We start from the raw sequence: 23,241 nt of genomic DNA on the forward strand, positions 1-23,241 counted from the left end.
AAGATTGCATATAACTGGTGGTGGTATATGGATGGGTGGTGTTCTCAATGGTACTGATGTATTATTTTACTATTTTGATCAAATTAGATTTATTTTGTTTCTATTTGGTTCCTGCCTGAATTCCTGATGTTTTGTGTTATGTTCAGCCTGAATTGCGTGTGTTTTGCCTTTTATTACAGGTGCCGTTGTAATTGCAGTGGTATGTGGTTGTTCCTGCCTGGATTGCCGGAATTTCGTGTTCAGCTAAATTGCTGATTATTTTTTTGTACCGGCCTGAATTGCCGAGGTTTTGTGTTCAGCCTGAATTGCTGAGGTTTTTGTTTTTTATATCTGCAGAAGTTTTTTGTGTTTGTTCCGGCCTGAATTGCCGAGGTTTTGTTTTGCAACAACGTATTGTTTCATATGCCTTTTGGGGTGTGACTTATGTCCTAGTATGGTTCAGTGTGTTTATTACACTAATTATTCACTGATTATTTAACACATTCATGTTTTGTATCACCATACAGATTCTGGCGGATTTAAGGTATGTTTATTCTTGTCATTTAATCACTTAACTTCTTTTTCAAGTGTTTGGGGGATGTGTTTGGTTTTCCTAAACGTTAGATTTGTATAGATACCCCTTGACAATGGACTCTAATCTCCAAATAATTATGTTAAACTTACTGGTTATATCGTATAAATAAATGTTTGCATATCTGCAACAGAGTCTCTCCTGATTGAAATGACCACACTGACTTGTGCAGTTATATGCAGAAATTCTACAGCTAGTACATGAGAAAGGTGCTTGTGCATTGTGTGCAAGTAATTCTACGGTTTAACAGAGTGAAAGCGGCGAAACAAGCTGCAGTGTGACGTTAATGGGCAATTAACCTTCAACTACCGTCCACTTAAAGTTCTGTGGTAGCTGCTGACAGACTCAGATTATTATTGTAAGCGTCTGACAACATTCTGGAAAGGATCCCTACAGAGATAGACCTTTTAGTTAAAGAGTAAGATCATTTTAGTTTAACATGAAACAGCCCCCAAATTGTCAAACCTACCACGGATGGTTTCCCTGCAGCGGTCTTGCTTAACGCTGGACCAATTTCAAAAATTAGGATTCCATAAAACACACAATAACATGGCAAATAGGGTCCAGGTTGAAAAATACTGAAGTTAAAATATAATCACTTAATCGCCTGGCCTATAAAAAGGCAAGAAATTGAGATAAAAATGCCCATCACAACGCCGCAAGCCCAATGCGTTGTTTGTTTGACCAACAATCCCAGAAGTGGAACGTCATGACTGATGGGAACAACAATCTTTGAAATTATTTAGCAGTATTTAGCAATATTGCTGCAGTTATAACCACTCTGGGCATTTGTGCACCAACAGATAGCATCCACTAAAAGTTCTGTTGTAGACAGACTCAGATTATTATTCTAAGTGTCTGACAACATTATGGAAAGGATCCCTACGGAGATAGACCTTTTAGTTAAAGAGCTAAAAAGATCCTTTTAGTTTAACATGAAACAGCTCTGAATTCACCATCGCTAAACCCACCAGACTCCATGTAAATAATCAATACTTTTAGGATTGTATAACACACTTCATTTAAAGTGGACAGAAACAAAATGAAAACTGAGATTGAAACAGGAAATGTTTGGAAAGATGAGGTGGAAAAAACATTTTCTTCTTTTCTGGCATTTCCACTCATTAAAATGCACAAATTGAGAGAGTCTTAAGTATCTTAAGACTCTCTCTCCTGACAGAGACTTTTTGGATGCTCAGAGGACTCTTTAATCCTCCCTCTACACATTCAAACAGCGTTACTGATGGTTCTGGTTCTTTTATTTATGCATGTACTTATGCACTGATGTTGTCTATACCGCTCTAATGTACCGGTCTAATAAACCAACATAAGAAAGACATATTGTCCACTTAAAGGATTATCTTATCAACATGCTGGAAACACAGCTGTGGAATAGATCATTAAAGCTGCAGACACACAAGACCAGACGGCCGAACGTCGGCAGAAAAGGCAGTTGGACTGATCAGTCTCCCCGAGTTCGACAAAAAAGTGCCTCAGAACACACCGAAGAGACGAGACGTAATACGTCTCCATAACAGCAGGCGGCGCTAATCTGGATTGTCTCCCAAAAATGAAAACCGGCAGCTGATTGGACGAACGCGTCACGTGGGTCTGGTTTCTCCGGAAATTCAAAGTCAGACCGTCATGGCGGCTCGTTCAGAACACGATCTCATATTGTCCTAAAATAGTTCACCGAAACGTGTTTCTGAAAACATTTGAAGAGAGAAACAGGCCGTGCAGTTGCTGAATCCGTCTTCATTTCAGATCGACAAAGGTCAGATTAACAGATTAATGTCAGATGTTAAGAGACTCTAGTCACGCTCATACCGCTCCCCGTTTCTGGGTTAGCCCTCCACCAATCAGATGGGTCATTTCAGTCCTCGGACGGACGACGGCACGGAAGACGCTGAACAGACTTGAGTCACTGACCTCGCCAGACTGTCCAACGGCCGATTGTCGGCTCTGTGTGTCCAGGCCTTTACATGATGGAAGAATGAAATAAATAACGACTTACCGTAGATTTTCTGGATGCCCTGCAGGTCGTCCAGAGGCAGTTTGAAGTTATGCGTGTCCATGTACTGATAGAACGGAGCCATGATGGCGCTGGGGTCGTTGGAGTGCTCCAAACCCAACGCATGGCCCAACTCGTGGACCGCCACCAGGAACAAATCATTACCTGGAGGGAGAGAGAGGGAGGGAGAGAGAAAGTCTTTTACAAAACCACTTTTATTTACGTATTTATAATTTGTACAGTTTAACAATAAAATATAGTGCTAATGCATAGAAATCTTAGTTTTTGTTTAAAAGTACTTCATACAGTAAAAACCAAATGTCCATCAACGAGAGAGAGAGAGAGAGAGAGAGAGAGAGAGAGAGAGATGAGGCACAAGAATAAAAGAGATTAAAGAGTGGGATGAAGAAAAGCAGTCAGAGGGAGAAAGAGGGAAGGGAACCGAAAATATGAAAAAACAAAACTTTTTTTGAAATCTTTTGACTAAATGACAACAGAATTCAACTTATGGAAACTGAATGAAAGACTTTTACAGACAGGATCATCTTTTCTTCATTACATCAGATAGAAAATGGTTCATATATACATTTAAAGTCATTAAACATTACTTTGAATGTAAGTGTAATCTGTCCTAGAATTAAAAATAAAGTGATTGGCCGTGTGGTGTTTTTGACTTTAGTTATTTAAACTACTAGGGCCTATCTATGAAATTAGAAGTCACTGACTGTGTGAGTCCCACAGCGGTCTCATTAGAGAAGAAATTTCAGACGAGGACTCCATGAAGACACCAGAGACTGTTGATATTCACTCCATGCAGATTTATTTGTGACATTTTAATAAACAAACCGAGCTGCTCCAGATACATCAACTGACCACAGGAGATAGTCAGACCGTTTTTGTTGCTTTTCCCAACCTTTTGTCCCATTTTTTTTTTTTTTTTTTACATTTTCGGTGCTTATTTCGACATCCCATATTTTCTAATATAAAAAACCCCCGTTATTACCCATAATTCAATGCATAATCAGCCAAAGTCCACATATTTATGCGGGGGGAGGGGCCGCATTTTTTCAAATACGCGGAACGTTATGAAGTGACGTGACCATCATCAAAAGCTGCAGACCCCACGATGAAGCCACGACGAAACCGCAGTTTTTGCAAGTTCCCACAATTTCATCCCATAAATATCCCGCATATTCCATCGCATTTTTTAAGAAAACATGCCGCATAATCAAGGATTTTTGCCCGCAACAATCACAAAAAAACTTTTCTGGAAGGACTGATTGAATAAACACCCATATTGATACATGACTGATAGTGAACATTGCTATACTTATGTTACTTAGAAAGAAACCTGTAAAATATCTAGATCCCAAAGTATAATTACATAGTGAGAGTACATTTGTCCTATTTCTTGATTATAGGGTGAATCAATGAATTCATATATATATATATATATATAATAATATATATAACATATAATACATGAACAACAATTTAAAATGAAACAGTATCAATAAAAAAGAAAAGGGCTAAACGAACAAAACCATAGAAACTTAACGAAATCATTTTACACATGAAAAAAACTAAACTTGCTTTTGACTGCAGCACATGACGCAGTTTAACATATTTGATGCAGATAATGTTCATGCAGATCGTCAAACTAAACATCAAACAATAAGTGAAACAAAAACTAAGTATATTTTTGTATTAATGAGACATTAGGATGACAGGTTCAGATTAAAAGGCCCTTCAAAAAATAAACATCATGAATATAATCATCCTCTTTATCTCTAACTGCTCTGCTCCACTGTCACACACACCTTCACTGGTGATATCTTCAATTTACTCCAAGTGTTAATGAATGGAAACATCCTCTCAGTGAAAGTGTGTGTGAAGGTGTGTATGTGTGTGTTAGTATCAGCATCAGAGAACGACAGCTTTCCTTTGTTCCAGTCCAGAGTCACTCTGATCCTCTGGAGCTTCTTCTGCACTACGAGATCAGTGGGTGGAGCTGGTGCTGACCGTGCTGAGTATTTACCTTGATACAACATTATTCTCCATAATCCAGACTGTATGCTTCCCTTCCTCTGGACAGACTCTGCTAACACACCCAGTGACCAGCCTGTACTGTCTCCAACCTCGACCTCCCAGCTTTGAGTTCCTGAGTTAAAGCCCTCAGAGCCCAGGACAGAGGGGTGTTTATCAATCCTCTCTGGATTATCAGGAAGCTGCTGTCTCCTTACTCGTCTCACACTGGTCAGATCTTCAGACAGGATGAGGTTGGGTTTAGCAGTGTTTGGGTCCAGAATCACAGGAGTGTAGGAGACCATGTCCTTCATCTTGTTCCAGATGTTGAAGCTCAGGTTGCCCAGGTGTTTGGCCTCGTCTATCAGAGCTCCTAAGAGCAGCTGTGGATCATCCAGCAGGGGGCGCTGCTGGACTCTTTCCACTGCAGCCTTGTAGTTGATCAGGAATGAGACGTCTTCAGCTCTCAGCTGCTCCTCTGTGGCTCTGACTGTGTCTGAAAGAGCTGCTATCTCTCTGCTCAGAGCCTCCATCTTCTCCTTCATCCTCTGACTCTTCTGCTCCTCTTCCTCCCCAGTGCAGCCATCCTGGCCTCCTCTTCCTCTTCTAGAAACTGGTGAAGCTTCTTAAACTTCTCCTTAATCTGCGTCTCTGTGCGTCGGGCCTGGAGCTTTATGTGTTTTGCTGTTTGATCACACTTCACTTTAACTTGTTCTAAACCCTTTAACTTCTCCTTTAAGGGCTCCAGAGTTTCCTGAAGCTCCTTCCTGTGTTGTCGTGCAGCTTCATCGATGGGTCTGATTCTGTGGTTGGAGTGTGTTTCTGAATGCAGACAGATGACACACACTGGCTGCTGATGGTCCAGACAGAAGAGTTTGAGTTTCTCAGAGTGCAGACTGCAGAGAGCCTCTGAAGCTCTCGATCTCTCTCCAGTAAGAAGGACTCACACAGGTTCTTCAACACCAGGTTACAAGGTGGTTCATACAAAGATCTTTTCTTACAAACTGGACACTCCTGTGTTGGTCTGTCCACCAGCTCTGCAGACAGTCTTTACAGAAGCTGTGGCTACATGACAGAAGAACAGGATTTCTAAAGACATCGTGACAGACCGGACAGCAGAGATCCTCCTCTGATCTGGAAGCCATTTGGTCTCTGAGTGAAGCTGAAAACAGAACAGACAGAAAGTACAGTCAGTCATGGCTCCCCTCCCTTCTCTACTAACTTCACTGAAAGTTACTTTCACTTTCAGTCTTGTTTTTGTCAAACTCACCGTCAGTGTGTGGAGTGTCAGCAGGCTGGAGCAGCAGTGTTGTAGTTTTCCACTTTTCTCTCCTGTAGCTGAACTCACTCAGAGGAAGTTGTTAGTTTGGTCTGAAGCTGAATCTGATCCTCTGTTTTTCCGTCTGTGTGTCTCTCTGTGTTGACGAAGGACAAACTGTTTCCTGGCTTGCCTTAGGTGAGTCATGTGAGGGGGGGAGCTCTGTCACGCCTCCTCTGCTAAGTGTTGTTGCTTCACATGAAACACAGGGAGTGTCTCATTCCTTAGTTCCGATTCATTGCTGGATATGTTGACTGATAGTTAGAGGGTGACACGGGAATCAATTGTCGCTCCCATCCCATCCCGAGCCCACGAAAATACTCCCGTCACATCCCGATCACGTGACTGCCCCCCAAAAAAATCCTGTCCTGCAAAATCCCGAGAGAAACACTTCCGAATCCCGTCCCACTCCCGTTTCGTTCCCTATGTTGTCTAAAGTTATCAGACACTGTGTGTGTGTGTGTGTATATGTGTGTGTGTGTGTGTGTGTGTGTATATGTGTGATGGCCCGAGGGAGCGAGAGCAGCTCTGATGTTGTGTGAATGCAGCGCTGCAGAGCCGTTTGTCTCTCACTGCTGGGGGGGTTAGGGTTAGGTAGTGACCATTTTTCGAGACTCCTGCGGGTCACGGTATTCCCAATCAACAAACGTATTGTGAGTTGTAAGCAAAATGCCTCGCAATCTTTGGGCGCACTCACCGCATTGCAGCGTCATTTCTTTATTTAATCTCCGGCTCCGTCCCGCTCCCGTTGATTTCTATGCTCTATCCGTCCCGAACACGTTACCGACAGTGAAATTGACTCCCGTAGCGCGGGACTCCCAAAAACGTTTCACCCTCTACTTACAGTGTGCAGTAGTCTGATGCAACAGCTATGTTTTATGTTTAACAGGTTAAACGTAGGTTTAATATAGTGGATTAGTTCAAACATAATTAAGTATCTCAGGAATATTCTGGGAATGTGGGTATGACAAAAAACCAAGACAAAAGGGAGGTACAAGAAAGTCAGGAAGAGCAGGGTTTCTGCAGGTTTCACCAAGTCAAATGTAAGACTTTTTAGGACCTTTTTTTTAGACCATTATGAATGAATGAAGACCTATATCACGACATCAAAAAAAATAAGTCAGATGTCAGAGTCCGGGAAATATCGTCTGAAACAATTCCCCGATTTCCTCATTGGCATTATAGGACTGGTGTCTAGATTGGCTGCAAAATAAGTAGCATGTTGGTCTCATTTGTAGTCTTAATAAAGCCAATTATATTTGAACACCACAAAATAAAAAAAAATAAAAACATTCTAAAGCGCTGCGGGAACATTTCAACGAGCATTAACGGTAGCGTTCCATGGACGTGGAAAAATGAAGACCTGTTGAAAATTATTTAAGACCTACAACACAATACTTCAGTAAATTGAAGACGTTTTAAGGCCTACAATTTTGATTTCATTTTATTATAATTTCCTTTACATAAATAAAAACATTTGCACCATAACCTGATGCAGAAAAGGCAGAAAGTGTTGCAGAAACATTCACCAGAATGCAGGAAATGAAGTGTTGACATTCAAAATATCAATTTTGATTAAAAGTGGAGATACATACATATCCCCCCCCCCAATGTTGAACCCCAAGTTATGCTCTTGATGTACAATCAGCAATAATGTTATTAAAGTTCATAAACCACCAACAATAACTAAAGTCTGGACCCCTAACTGAGACGTCCACCTTAAAACTGACATGTCCACCTTAAATAGAAGGACTCTGATTAAATGACTAACAGCAGAATTCAACTCATGAACACTTAATGAAACACTTTTACAGACAGGGTCATTTTTTCTTTATTACATCAAATACAAACTTGTTCATGTGTATATTTAAAGTAATAAAACATTCATTTAATGGCCACATGACAGAAGAACAGGATTTCTAAAGACATCGTGACAGACCGGACAGCAGAGATCCTCCTCTGATCTGGAAGCCATTTTATCTCTGAGTGAAGCTGAAAACAGAACAGACAGAAAGTACAGTCAGTCATGGCTCCCCTCCCTCCTCTACTAACTTCACTGACATTTATTTTCACTTTGAGTCGTGTTTTTAGTCAAACTCACCTTCAGCAGTGTTGTAGTTTTCCACTTTTCTCTCCTGTAGCTGAACTCACTCAGACGAAGTTGTTAGTTTGGTCTGAAGCTGAATCTGATCCTCTGTTTTTCCGTCTGTGTGTCTCTCTGTGTTGACGAAGGACAAACTGTTTCCTGGCTTGCCTCAGGTGAGTCATGTGAGGGGGGGAGCTCTGTCACGCCTCCTCTGCTAAGTGTTGCTTCACATGAAACACAGGGAGTGTGTCGTTCCTTAGTTTCGATTCATTGCTGGATATGTTGACTGATAGTGTGCAGCGGGCTGATGCAACAGCTATGTTCATGTTCCACAGGTTGAACGTTGGTTGAATGTAGAGGATGAAATATAATTAGGTTCCTCAGGAACAATCTGGGAATGTACTGTAAAGGTGTGAGCTAAATGCAAACCAAGACAAAAGGAGGAGAGGAGCCAGGAAGAGAAACATCACTTTGAACATCACTGACAGTCTTTAAAAAAAAGCTTTTTAAAAGATTATTTCACAGCAGAAATCAGGCAGGAAACAGAAAACAAGTCCTGTGTTGTTCTGCTGACAGGCCTTTTCACCAATTCAACATCTGAAGTGGAAGAAAGGCTCCCCAGTGAGGACACAACAGAAAAGACCAAAGACGCAGCATCAAAAGCAGTGGGAAAAGTGAGAAAAAGTTAGTCTGTGCTGCTGTTGACTCGTGAGCCGCGTTAATACCAATCTCACATCAAAAGGAGAGTTTGTGGGAAGTGGAAGCGACTGTCAGCTTTTGGATCTGAAGCTCCTGTCACTTTTTAATAGTCCGGCCGGAGCTCTGAGCTTCTCCGACGGGGATTACTTCAGAGTGCGGCAAAACTGTTTAGTGCCACGTCAAGTTCACACTTACACAAAATGAGATTTTAAAACATATAATCTGTGAATGCACAAGTAATGTGCTGCTGCTTGAAGGTTTTAAAACATGCCAGTGAACAAGCACAGGGGTTTTCCCAAACGTTAGGAGGCTTAGGGTAGCCGTTTTTGGGCACCACCTAAGCCAAATAAATGTAAAATAAATTTGAGCATTAAACTAACTAAATTACTTTTTGTCAGGCTCCATTAACATCGCTACGTTTTGGTTTCTAAGCAGAGTTTTGAGCCAAAAGTGATCACCTTGTACCAAGTGGTTTTAGCTCCAGTAGAAGAACTAATCTCCGTTTAAACTAACACGCTCAAACGTCATATCTCATCAACATTCTGGTATACTGGGCATAAACAGGAGGCAGCGTGGAGACTCCGCCCGCTGGTGGTAGTTGCCATGGTATCATTAGTAGCTTTAGTCTCAGAGAACGAGACGTCGTGACCGATAAGACCCAATCAGGAGGAGAAACGTTGGCGTCAGTGTCGGTGTTGCCAACGGTCTCCGTTTGTAGCCGTTGAGACTGAAACACAACCCCGCAGATTACCAACCAAAACGGGTCAGAAGTGTTTCCAAATGTCTCCGGTTCAGGGGCTCGGAAACACCAGAGCAGGGGGAATGAGAGGGGGAAACACCAGAGCAGGGGGAATGAGAGGGGGAAACACCAGAGCAGGGGGAATGAGAGGGGGGAACACCAGAGCAGGGGGAATGCGAGGGGGAAACACCAGAGCAGGGGGAATGAGAGGGGGAAACACCAGAGCAGGGGGAATGAGAGGGGGAAACACCAGAGCAGGGGGAATGCGAGGGGGAAACACCAGAGCAGGGGGAATGAGAGGGTGAAACACCAGAGCAGGGGGAATGAGAAGGGGAAACACCAGAGCAGGGGGAATGAGAGGGAGAACACCAGAGCAGGGGGAATGAGAGGGAGAACACCAGAGCAGGGGGAATGAGAGGGGGGAACACCAGAGCAGGGGGAATGAGAGGGTGGAACACCAGAGCAGGGGGGAATGAGAGGGGGGAACACCAGAGCAGGGGGAATGAGAGGGTGGAACACCAGAGCAGGGGGGAATGAGAGGAAGAAACACCAGAGCAGGGGGAATGAGAGGGGGGAACGTAGCAAAAGATATTTGTTTTTTAAAACCAAAACGTAGCAATTTAAATGTAACCTCAGATCTAGTGATCAGATCCACAGGGAATCTGTGGACAATTTCCGAAAACTCAGAATGTTAACTCCACTTCAAGCAGACAAACTGTCTGCTGAGACTGCAGATTTTCATTCTGGAACATCGCTGAAAATTGTAAAAAAAAATAAATAAAAACATTCTGTTTTGGGTCTGCTAATGATCAGTTTTTGGGGTGATTGATCATCTTCAATCAGATCAATGGTAGGGGAAACACTGCAACTACTCCTACCATTCATACTTCTTATTACAACTGATGAAAACAGCAAGAAAGAGAATAGAGGGCTGTTATCCCGAATGTCATGTATTCCTGTGAGGTTTATTAAAAGCATCAGGCTCTCTGTCATAATCTTAAGAGCTGCTGTCAGACGCTCGATGACTTCTTACGCTCTTGACGCAGAGCTCAAATTAATACATTGTCTCGGTAATTGGTTTGACTCAGTTTGAACCTAATTTCAGAAACCAATTATCTTTTTCTCTTTACTCCGGCAGTCAACGCACAGACGTTTTGTTTCTCTTGCAAACGTACGGTCAATTCTTTCTCTCTGTTTCCTCTGCTTCCAGGAGATGTTGAAATACTTCAATCTGTACCTGTGGTGCAATGTAACCAAGTACATTTAGTCTAGTACTGTACTTAAGTACATTTTAGACATACTTGTACTTTGGTTGAGTATGTCCAGTTTCTTTTACTTCTAATTCACTACATTTCAGAGGGAAATATTGTCCTTTTTACTGCACTACATTTATTTGACACTTACGTTTTGCATATAAACCATAGGATATGCTTATTTTGACACCATAGAATGAAAAAATAAATGGACGTAGGAGCAGTGACGTCAGCCATCGGTTTGTGGACTGCCGTTTTGAAGCTGGGAGGTTGCATTTTGGCCCCCGCCATCTCGGTATTTTGGAACCAGAAGTGGCCATATTTGGACGAGAGGATGCAGCTGGGGAGGATGACGCGGTCAAAGCCAGTGGTGTTTATGGTTGCTAAGGCGCCGGCTGGTCACGTGACAGTGAAGTTGAGCGTCTTTACATTTACATTTAGCCGAGAAAAGGACTACCTAAGATTAGAAAAAAAGATTGTGGTTTCGGTTTAAACACCAGTCCCCTTAAGTAGTACTCCTGGGACACAAACACCTGTTTCCTGGGTGAAAGTCTTGTGTTTTCTCCTTAACTTCTTCTGGACATGAACACCTGTTTCCTGGGTGAAAGTCTTGTGTTTTCCCCTTAACTTCTTCAAGACATGAACACCTGTTTCCTGGTGAAAGTCTTGTGTTTTCTCCTTAACTTCTTCAGGACATGAACACCTGTTTCCTGGTGAAAGTCTTGTCTTTTCTCCTTAACTTCTTCAGGACATGAACACCTGTTTCCTGGGTGAAAGTCTTGTGTTTTCTCCTTAACTTCTTCAGGACATGAACACCTGTTTCCTGGGTGAAAGTCTTGTGTTTTCTCCTTAACTTCTTCAGGACATGAACACCTCTTTCCTGGGTGAAAGTCTTCTGTTTTCTCCTTAACTTCTTCAGGACATGAACACCTGTTTCCTGGTGAAAGTCTTGTGTTTTCTCCTTAACTTCTCCAGGACATGAACACCTGTTTCCTGGGTGAAAGTCTTGTCTTTTCTCCTTAACTTCTTCAGGACATGAACACCTGATACCTGGTGAAAGTCTTCTGTTTTCTCCTTAACTTCTTCTGGACATGAACACCTGTTTCCTGGTGAAAGTCTTGTGTTTTCCCCTTAACTTCTTCCGGGACATGAACTCCGCTCCCCGGCTTGAAAGCCCGGTGTTTTAGGAGCCAAACATCCCCCCCCCGACCTCCTCCCTACGAGGATCTTCACGCCCTTACGTTACAGTGCTTTTCTTTTCACAGCGATATGTACAAATGGTTCATGAGAACAGCCTGAAACGTTTGTTTGGTTTTCTTGATTAAATTCTTCCCTTTCTCCCAGTTCTTCAGTTCACACCCAAACACACACTTCTGTCCCTGTACATCCCTTTCTTTCTCTTCTTCCTCCAGCCTTTATCCGTCTTTCACGTCGCAGGGAAAGATAAAGATGATTTTACAGCACAAGACGTAAACGCCATGAAATTCCCACTGTGCGGTCTCCCTCTCGTTGTCAGTCTATAGTCTGCTTCGACGCCCTGCACTGACGATAACGGCTCCTTCTATCATGTCTGCCCCGCCAGTCGCCTGCCCGCCTGCGATAAAGATGACGTTTGATATTGCTGTGATGAAACCTGTCTCTCAAGTAATCCCAGTTTGATGTGTCCACAGAGTCTTTGTTTGCTTTGTTTGACTGCAGCAGTTCCCCCGCCGAAATGTTCATTTCATTTTTGTTTTGGACGTTGCATGCCAGAGATAATTTTGTACAAGCGGCGTCTGAAATTAACTTTTTGGCTCAATTGCCAAGTTCTGGTAAAGCACAAAACACATGACCTGCCAAGAATAGGTTTTCCTCTCCAGCCAAATGACATTCCCATCCACTTCAGCTGTACTCTGTGTTTGGTGCCAATAAAGCGGGATTTATGCTGTAGTGAAAGCACAACCCTATCACCAGAAAAGAAAAATTGTATTGGACCATCCTGCAACATGCATCACATCCAATGCCAACGTTTTTAAAAATGCTTTCTTTCTACACCGAAGGGAAGCTTATGTCAAATAGAATATGTTTAAAGTGATGGTTTGGAGTAATTTCACCCTAGGCTGCTTTGCACCTTGACCACGAGCCAAACAACCCCCCAGAAGCTTTTTTCCCTTGTTAGAACGGGTTAGGGCTAACTTTCTAATGCCTCGTTTTATGAGTACAGAACCTATTTGTACTACTGTAGAAGTTTGGTATCATTCCGGGCAATATTAGTGGGGTAATTTACGAGATACAAACATGGATCCATTAGCGCCTGCACTAAGCTAACCAGCTGATAACGCTAACTCGACCAACGTTATAACAAGGGAAAAAAGCTTCTGGGGGGTTGTTTGGCTCGAGGTCAATGTGCAAAGCAGCCTAGGGTGAAATTACTCTGAACCATCACTTTAAGGTATTGTTAACGTTAGACCACTGAATCACTTAGGGTGAGGGGGAGAGACAACCTCCCAGACTGCGTTAGCACTGAACTGTGGCGATGGACGTAAATCCGTGCTGCAGATTCGACCGATATAAAATGGAGACAAATGGTCCTGCGTGTGATGTGTTTTTCGGCCCTCCCCTCCCGGTGTTAACAGGTTAATCACAGACGCCGTCCCTCAGCAGCGACGGGAAGAAAACAACAACCGGTTGGATGCCGAGGTGAAGATGAAGGCCGTTCGTCCTCGCGACGTCCTTCTGAAGCTGATAGCGTGAATTAGTTTTCAGAGCGTCTGAGAACTTTGCTGTCTCACTATCTACTTCCTAATCTTTCAATTATGCACTCTGTGTGTGTGTGTGTGTGTGTGTGTGTGTGTGTGTGTGTGTGCATGCATGCGTGCGTGTGTGTGTGTGCGTGCGTGCGTGCGTGTGTGTGTGTGCGGAGAGATTTTAAAGATAGGCATGTGTGAGGATGTGTGTATGACAGCACCTGGGTGACCGCAAACAAACACACACACACACACACACATTTTTACGATAATGTACAGTATATTGACAAAATCAGCACTTTATTAAAAAGGGGAAACAGAATGATTTCGTCCATGACTAACACAATGACATTTCATTGTGGATTCTTTTTTTCAATTAATGGATAAGTTGTTTGGTTGATAAAATGTCATTCATTTTCACAGCTCTACAACTGTTGTGTTCATGGGTTTCTTACACGCACATTTAAAAGCAAAAATCATAGTAGATGGGGACAAAAGCTTATCAAATCTGGGATCTAATCCGTGCCGGTTTAGGGGGTCCTCCACGTGAACAAGTTTGGAAACCACTGCTCTAAACTCTGGCACATTAAAGTGAAACTGCCTGGATGCATCCGTAGGAATGTTCCCTGGGACGGTTCGTACCGACACAAGACGCGCGCACACACACACACACACACACACACACACACACACACATATATATAGAGCTTCCCTGTCAAAGCTAATTCTCTTTTCTGCTAATCTCTCAGACCAGATTCCTCTCCTCCCCTCTGTCGCCTCCCTCTCCCTGCGTCTCCCTCGCTCTCTCCATCGTTGGTTACTGAAGCGGAGGCAATCTGGCATGAGTCATTTGTCAAACGGAGATAGAAGAAGAAGGGGTGGGAAAAAAAACTACAAAGTGAAGTGTTTTTCCCCAGTCTATTTTCCATCTAATGACTGAACGGTGTGGTGCTCAAAGATAGGGGAGAAGGACATCTCCACATTGGGAGCATTGCATTTACAAATGCTATATATTGAAACATATTTAAATTAATTAAACAATGTAATCAGTTGGTATTCCACTGCTGTCATTCACCATGCTCACGCTGGCTGCAATATTACAACATTAGCTCGAGTCAAAATGCAAATGTCCGTGTAAATAGAAACTCTCTCAAGGTCATAGTCGAAATAATAAATGACGCTGTGGCGTTTTAAAGAAACGCTCCCTGATGATGTCATAGACTCTCTCCCATTGGCGATTTTAGACACTCAAGGCGCGTTTGGACCTTGGCGCATTGCTATTATGATGGAGGATTTGCGCCGTAATATTTTTATTTGTAATCTTCTGCATGTGTGTGTGCTGCTGTGCGTCCCTGTGTGTGTAACAAGCATAGTGCACGAGCCTAGGAGCATTTTACTAATGCTCTGTTAAAATAACAATGAAATGCTGCGTTATTGACTTTAGACCAGGTTTTTGTTGGTCAATGGCGCGAACACTTCCCGCTGCCTCAAGATAGCAATACGCCCAGAATGCACCTGAACACACCTCCCTGTAAGACCAGCATGCCCAGAATGCACCTGAACACACCTCCCTGTAAGACCAGCACGCCCAGAATGCACCTGAACACACCTCCCTGTAAGACCAGCACGCCCAGAATGCACCTGAACACACCTCCCTGTAAGACCAGCACGCCCATGGGCGCTCAGCTGGGCGTGGGCGCATTATAGAATCGGGACCTTGAAATTGTCGCATTCTGTCTCCATCTTCAAGAAAAGTCTGAAGGAAAAATCGCTTCCAATATATGATTGTTGAATATTCTTCAAGTGTTATATTTGTACTGGGATCCTCTGTATACTGTGGCATTTGTCGGAGTTGTGTCTATTGGAAATTGAGTTTTAAGTGTCTGCATGTTCTCTGGTGTATGTTTATTGTTATCGGGCCCCCTCCGAAAAGCTTAAAGTAGCTTAGTTGGGGTTCCCCATGTCACACGGCCCACATATAACCATAGTACCTCCTGAAACTGTGTGTTAATGATACGATGATGAATGCAGGCTAAAACGATATAAACACTCATTTGTGCCTATGTCCATTAAGCTTATCAACACTAATGTGTAGGCTGGCTGGGTTGTGCACATGTCATTGTGCAATAAGTAGGTTATTGGGATTGTGCAATATGTTAGTTGTGCAATACGTAGGCTATTTGGGTTGTGCATTATGTCAGTGCATTGTGTCATTTTGTGCAATACGTACAGGGTTGTTCAATTAAAAACTGCCACTGAAAGGAGGAGTTAATGCGCTTACTATATAGGTACCTGTCTAATGTATATGAGAGCATTACTATATAGGTACCTGTCTAATGTATATGAGAGCATTACTATATAGGGACCTGTCTAATGTATATGAGAGCATTACTATATAGGGACCTGTCTAATGTATATGAGAGCATTACTATATAGGGACCTGTCTAATGTATATGAGAGTATTACTATATAGGTACCTGTCTAATGTATATGAGAGCATTACTATATAGGTACCTGTCTAATGTATATGAGAGCATTACTATATAGGGACCTGTCTAATGTATATGAGAGCATTACTATATAGGGACCTGTCTAATGTATATGAGAGTATTACTATATAGGGACCTGTCTAATGTATATGAGAGTATTACTATATAGGTACCTGTCTAATGTATATGAGAGCATTACTATATAGGTACCTGTCTAATGTATATGAGAGCATTACTATATAGGTACCTGTCTAATGTATATGAGAGTATTACTATACAGGTACCTGTCTAATGTACATGAGAGTATTACTATGTAGGGACCTGTCTAATGTATATGAGAGTATTACTATACAGGTACCTGTCTAATGTACATGAGAGTATTACTATGTAGGGACCTGTCTAATGTATATGAGAGTATTACTATATAGGGACCTGTCTAATGTATATGAGAGTATTACTATATAGGGACCTGTTTAATGTATATGAGAGTATTACTATATAGGTACCTGTCTAATGTATATGAGAGTATTACAATATAGGGACCTGTCTAATGTATATGAGAGCATTACTATATAGGGACCTGTCTAATGTATATGAGAGCATTACTATATAGGGACATGTCTAATGTATATGAGAGCATTACTATATAGGGACCTGTCTAATGTATATGAGAGTATTACTATATAGGGACCTGTCTAATGTATATGAGAGCATTACTATATAGGGACCTGTCTAATGTATATGAGAGCATTACTATATAGGGACCTGTCTAATGTATATGAGAGCATTACTATATAGGGACCTGTCTAATGTATATGAGAGTATTACTATATAGGTACCTGTCTAATGTATATGAGAGCATTACTATATAGGGACCTGTCTAATGTATATGAGAGCATTACTATATAGGGACCTGTCTAATGTATATGAGAGCATTACTATATAGGGACCTGTCTAATGTATATGAGAGTATTACTATATAGGTACCTGTCTAATGTATATGAGAGCATTACTATATAGGGACCTGTCTAATGTATATGAGAGCATTACTATATAGGGACCTGTCTAATGTATATGAGAGTATTACTATATAGGGACCTGTCTAATGTATATGAGAGTATTACTATATAGGGTACCTGTCTAATGTATATGAGAGTATTACTATATAGGGACCTGTCTAATGTATATGAGAGCATTACTATATAGGGACCTGTCTAATGTATATGAGAGCATTACTATATAGGGACCTGTCTAATGTATATGAGAGCATTACTATATAGGGACCTGTCTAATGTATATGAGAGTATTACTATATAGGTACCTGTCTAATGTATATGAGAGCATTACTATATAGGGACCTGTCTAATGTATATGAGAGCATTACTATATAGGGACCTGTCTAATGTATATGAGAGCATTACTATATAGGGACCTGTCTAATGTATATGAGAGTATTACTATATAGGTACCTGTCTAATGTATATGAGAGCATTACTATATAGGGACCTGTCTAATGTATATGAGAGCATTACTATATAGGGACCTGTCTAATGTATATGAGAGCATTACTATATAGGGACCTGTCTAATGTATATGAGAGTATTACTATATAGATACCTGTCTAATGTATATGAGAGCATTACTATATAGGGACCTGTCTAATGTATATGAGAGCATTACTATATAGGGACCTGTCTAATGTATATGAGAGTATTACTATATAGGGACCTGTCTAATGTATATGAGAGTATTACTATATAGGTACCTGTCTAATGTATATGAGAGTATTACTATATAGGGACCTGTCTAATGTATATGAGAGTATTACTATATAGGGACCTGTCTAATGTATATGAGAGTATTACTATATAGGTACCTGTCTAATGTATATGAGAGTATTACTATATAGGGACCTGTCTAATGTATATGAGAGTATTACTATATAGGTACCTGTCTAATGTATATGAGAGTATTACTATATAGGTACCTGTCTAATGTATATGAGAGCATTACTATATAGGTACCTGTCTAATGTATATGAGAGTATTACTATATAGGTACCTGTCTAATGTATATGAGAGCATAACTATATAGGGACCTGTCTAATGTATATGAGAGTATTACTATATAGGTACCTGTCTAATGTATATGAAAGCATGTTTTGTGTTGCATGAGAGTATGTGTTGAGAGATGCTTATTTTCTGTATTTTGTGTTGTCTTGTGAGTCCAAAACTAATTTCCCTCCGGGGACAATAAAGTATATCTTATTTTATGATGACGTGTTAATAAATAATTTAAAAAAAATCATTGGCGATACCCAGCCCTGTAAAGGAATGAGTGTCTCACCGTCGTGGTTGGCGTTGCCCAGCGTCCAGGGCTCGTCAGAGTCAAAGTGTGTGTCTCCTCCGATGCCGGCGCCGGGGAAGTAGGCGTGGGCCAGGAAACCCCCCTCTCCGTCGAACGGAGAGCTGTCGCCGTGGAAACCGGAGGCGAAGAAGATCATGATGTCGGCCTCCTTACCCTCGTTCTTGATCTCCGAGTACGGCACCTCCTGAACGGGAAACGAGAGGCGCAGAGTGGAGTAACGAGAGAGAGAGAGAGAGAAACGATATATACGGAAACACAGAATCATACCGTGAATCATACCAGGAGGTTTTATATTAATTACTATCTGCTTCAAGGTAAGCAGAGGAACGAAAGTAACCGTGGACTCGCCAGACCTTCCTCTGCAGCGCTGTGGAGGACGGTCTGGCCAATGTGAGACTAATGTGATCTTGAACAGTCATAGGAACATCCGATGGCGACACATCGGAGACGTTACAGCAGATGTGTAAAGCACAATGTAACGCTGACATGTGCGAGACTTTTGTCTGACCTGGAAGGAGAGCGGAGTGACCGTCTGCCACACGTTGAAGGCTTGTCGGATCGCTCTCTGCGTGTCCTTCTCGCCCACTTTGGGGGTGAAGTTCGATATGCTGCAGGGAAAACACAAAACATTAAGGATTAGTTACAGGGCTGCAGGATATGAGGAAGTTTGATATATGTGTGTCCTCCCTATATTTTTTTGTATATAATTGTATTATATATTTTATTATTGCCTATATCTTTATGAGTCTAGAGACAGAGAGACAGAGACGGGGAGAGACAGAGAGAGAAGGAGAGAGAGACACAGAGAGAGAGACACACATAGAGAGAGAGAGAGAGAGACAGAGAGAGACACAGAGAGAGAGAGCGAGAGAGAGAGAGAGAGAGAGAGAGAGGGAGACAGAGAGAGACACAGAGAGAGAGAGAGAGAGCGAGAGCGGGAGAGAGAGAGAGAGAGGGGGAGACAGAGAGAGCGAGAGCGAGAGAGGGAGAGAGAGAGAGGGGGAGAGAGGGGGAGACAGAGAGAGACAGAGAGAGCGAGAGCGGGAGAGAGAGAGAGAGAGAGGGGAGACAGAGAGAGAGAGAGAGGGAGAGAGAGAGAGCGGGGGAGACAGAGAGAGACAGAGAGAGCGAGAGAGGGAGAGAGAGAGAGAGAGGGGAGACAGAGAGAGACAGAGAGAGCGAGAGCGAGAGAGGGAGGGAGAGAGAGAGAGAGAGAGAGAGAGGGGGAGAGAGCGTTAGAGGACAGATGGAGGGATTGGCAGAAGCAGAGAGGGGAAAGAAGACGGAGAAGAAAAGAAAGAGAAGCCGGGACAAGAGAGCGAGATGAAGAAAAGAGCGGCGAGATGAGACACTAAAGCGAGCGGCTGAGTTCATTTCACACAATCTGGGGGGGGAATGCTTTTTTTTTTGTCTCAAACCAGAAAAATCTATTATGGAAATAAATATCAGATCATTACAGACACAGCTGCCATAATTTAATATTTATACATGAGCGCACGACAGCCTCCTAATGCCAATGAATAAGTCCATCTAGCAAAATGTTGATCGCACGTCCTGGAGTTTACGGGTAGTTGAACGCCGCGTCATGCTGGGAACAGATATACTCTGGTTGTGGGAGAAGTATTCAGATCCTTTACTTTAGTAAAAGTACTAATACCACACTGTAAACATACTCTGTTACAGTGCAAGTCCTGCATTGAAGTTGTAGTTTATAAAAGAAGCAGATTATATAAACTACATGTGTTTTGTGTGCAGAAATCTTAATGTGTAAAGTAACTAAAGCTGTCAGATTGTGTGTGTGTGTGTGTGTGTGTGTGTGTGTGTGTGTGTAGCAATCTTAACATGTAAAGTAACTAGTAACTAAAGCAATTTTTCCAACTTTTATTTTGTAATTTTGTCCAACTTTTTTTTTTTTTTCTTTTTTTTTTTTAGACATTTTTGTTGCTTTTTTCGACATTTTTGCACATTTCTCCCTGAGATGTAGCGCATTAGAAGTAGAAAGTGGCATGAAGACGGCCACTTCACTTTATGTCGCTTTTAAATGCTCCGGCAGATGGCCGCCCACCAAGAGCCAGGTACTGTCCAAGGTTTCTGCCTGTGGTCTAGACCCACTCGATCTGTAAAGTGTCCTGAGAGAACTTCTATTAGGAAGAAGATCGTCGTGGATATAGACTAGGGGATCTATAATACACAAAACATTTGCCTAAATAGCGGCCTTTTCTAAAATACTGCTGCTTCTGTGGCGTTGGCGCTTCAAATGTGACGCCTGCAGAGCGCCATAGGAGCATCAAATGAGCCATGTCAAATGAGGCACGTCAATTATCCCTTTCGGTGCGTCTAAGCCTTTAGATTGCACCTTACTTTCCTTCATGGGTAGATTGTCGTTTGAAGATTGCTTTGAAAGGCCGTGTGAATAATAAAACGTGACTTGAAATAGAAATATACAGACGTTGTTGTTAGAGTCAGAGGGAATATACTTTAAGGGCCGCTGCTGTGCGTTTTGGACAAAACAACTGTGCCGTCTCAGCTAATCTTTAAGAGCCACACAGACTCTTTAGAGTTCAGCGAGTTTAAGCATTTTTATTCAACTTTCCTGACAGGAGGTTTGCTGCAACATCGTGCAGTGTGAATGGCTCTGAAAACAACTCTTTGTGAGTCTCATACAGCGACTCAGCTGTGAGAAATAATTGAATTCAATCTTGTTTTGACATCTTTTTATTGTATTCTTCTTCGTAGGAGATAATTAAGAACTATTCTGTAGCCAATTGGGAATGAAAGAAAGCGTCTCTTTTGCATTTATTTGATGGATGTTCAATCATATTTCACACCCTGTCTGTCTATGCATGTGTCTGTTTGCTGACAGCGGACACAAGTTAAAGTTTTTACTAAATTTCAGAACTGCCTGCATGCAAATCCCTTTATAAAGTTTATTTATAAATCCAACTTTCCACCCATAAGCTTAGTGAGTGTGTGTGTGCGTGCGTGTGTGCGTGTGTGACAGTACACCATCTGTGTGTTTTGGCCACAGGTCATTTTTGGCTTTGCTGCCGTAACGTTCCACACCATTTACTCATATCAGATAACTGCTACCTAGCACCCCACACACAAACACACACAAAAACACACACACGCACAAAAAAAAAACACACACACACACACACACACACACACACCTCAAATGTCTTGTTTGGTCCACAACTCAAAGATATTCAGTTTCCTGTCACAGAGGAGAGAAGAGACTAGAACATATTCACATTTAAGAAGCTAACATCAGAGATGTTTGACTTTTTTTCTATTGAAAATAATTCAAACCGATTAACAATTTTTTTAACAGGCGACAACTAATTAATCTTCACAGCTCTACTAATTGGCACTAAAAAACAAAACACAGCTGAGGCTGATGGGAATGTCTTTAGTTCATCCCGAAGGGAACATGAATGTCTGAAACAAACGTCACGGCAACCCATCCGATAGTTGCGGAAATATTCAAAGCCAAAACCAAAAAAATGTCGACCTCATTTGTGGCGCGAAGGGAAAAGTCAGAGTATCTCCGAAGACAGAGGGGATCATCCTCTGGGGAACAGGAATGCATGTATGAAACTTTGTGGTAATCCATCCAATTAGGGATGCTAATTTAGACCTTTTTTCGGACGGTTAGCCGACCGTCGTTAGCCGATCTCTACCCGTCAGGCAGGCGACGGAGTCAGAGTTCACCCGTTAATAAAGAGATTGTAGAGCCAAATTTTCTTTTATCATGCAAAAATAGTTTGATATTTGTTTTGTTTTGTTTGAATAATATTGTTTTTAATTGTGTTATGTCCCTTTTATGTCTAGGAGAGGAAAATTATTCAGTTAAGGGTTAAACGGTAATAGTTGTCAAAATCTTGGACCGGCAGACAGACAGACAGACAGACAGACAGGCAGACAGGCAGGCAGACAGGCAGGCAGCATGCAGCTAGCATGGCTTAAAATAGATGAAACGAATCTTAGACATTCTTTCATTTACATCAGTTCAAAAACACAAAACACACAAACATCATCTACAGAGTATCTGCAGAGAGAACAGGCCGAGCAGCTTCAAGATGCATATGTTCTTTATATATCTTCTTCCCATCTTTCTTTCAACTAGGTTCCTGCTTTGTTGGCAGGAAAACTTAAAGGTCCAATATGTAATACTGACAGCTAGCGTTTAAAATGGTTATTGCAGTCCAAATTCAAAATGCTGGAGAGAGTCGTCTCCCCCGCCCCCTCCTCCCCAGACTCGAAGTTCACGCGAGTTGCCAGGTTGAGAACGCTTAACCCAACGTCACACATGTCAATGTTAGCTTGATGCTAGTCTCGCGTTGCCAGACATTACTCCACAGCGCGGCGGTGTTGCTAGATGCTGCTATGTTGACTGTTATAAAAGCCTGTGCTCTCGCGGAGCTCTGTACGCGGCTGACAGTCACCTTTAATTGACTAACCGTAACAACAATGACCGCTAAAAAGACAGCGACCTTGCAGAGCATTGTGCCCGACTAACAGCCATCTTTTCTGGGCTTAACATCACTGCAACAGCCACTAAAAAGGCTGCGACCTTGCAGAGCATTGTGCCCGACTAACAGCCATCTTTTCTGGGCTTAACATCACTGCAACAGCCACTAAAAAGGCTGCGACTTTGCGGAGCTTTGTGCCCGACTGACAGCCACCTTTTCTGGGCTTAACATCACTGCAACAGCCGCCAAAAAGACTGCGACCTTGCAGAGTTTTTTGCCTGACTGACAGCCACCTTTTCTGGGCTTAACATCAGTGCAACAGCCACTAAAAAGGCCGTGACTTTGCGGAGCATTGTGCCCGACTGACAGCCACCTTTTCTGGGCTTAACATCACTGCAACAGCCACTAAAAAGACTGCGACCTTGCAGAGTTTTTTGCCCGACTGACAGCCATCTTTTCTGGGCTTAACATCACTGCAACAG

The 23,241-nt window shown here is 42.2% G+C and overlaps 1 protein-coding gene, 1 long non-coding RNA gene and 1 pseudogene across 3 annotated transcripts in view; all 3 read right to left on the reverse strand.

The window, feature by feature from the left end:
- Window positions 1-23,241, reverse strand: part of mmp24 (matrix metallopeptidase 24) — a 79,994-nt gene that overhangs the window by 19,000 nt on the left and 37,753 nt on the right. The window contains exons 4-6 of the mRNA XM_078249479.1: window positions 18,793-18,892; window positions 18,264-18,468; window positions 2,586-2,747 (exon numbers count right to left, since the gene is read on the reverse strand). Coding sequence (XP_078105605.1) covers window positions 2,586-2,747; window positions 18,264-18,468; window positions 18,793-18,892 — 467 coding nt within the window. The remainder of the gene's footprint in view (window positions 1-2,585; window positions 2,748-18,263; window positions 18,469-18,792; window positions 18,893-23,241) is intronic.
- On the reverse strand, window positions 3,386-6,248 carry LOC144517384 (E3 ubiquitin-protein ligase TRIM39-like; annotated as a pseudogene). Its single transcript, XR_013501926.1, has 2 exons — window positions 5,878-6,248; window positions 3,386-5,769 (listed from the first exon to the last, which is right to left on the reverse strand). The product of XR_013501926.1 is annotated as an E3 ubiquitin-protein ligase TRIM39-like (transcript).
- Window positions 7,321-10,121, reverse strand: LOC144517385 (uncharacterized). The gene is made up of 2 exons (XR_013501927.1): window positions 8,027-10,121; window positions 7,321-7,917 (listed from the first exon to the last, which is right to left on the reverse strand). It is a non-coding gene; the product is annotated as an uncharacterized LOC144517385 (long non-coding RNA).

The sequence above is a fragment of the Sander vitreus genome, chromosome 4, assembly GCF_031162955.1.
Source record: "Sander vitreus isolate 19-12246 chromosome 4, sanVit1, whole genome shotgun sequence".
Classification (NCBI taxonomy): Eukaryota; Metazoa; Chordata; class Actinopteri; order Perciformes; family Percidae; genus Sander; species Sander vitreus.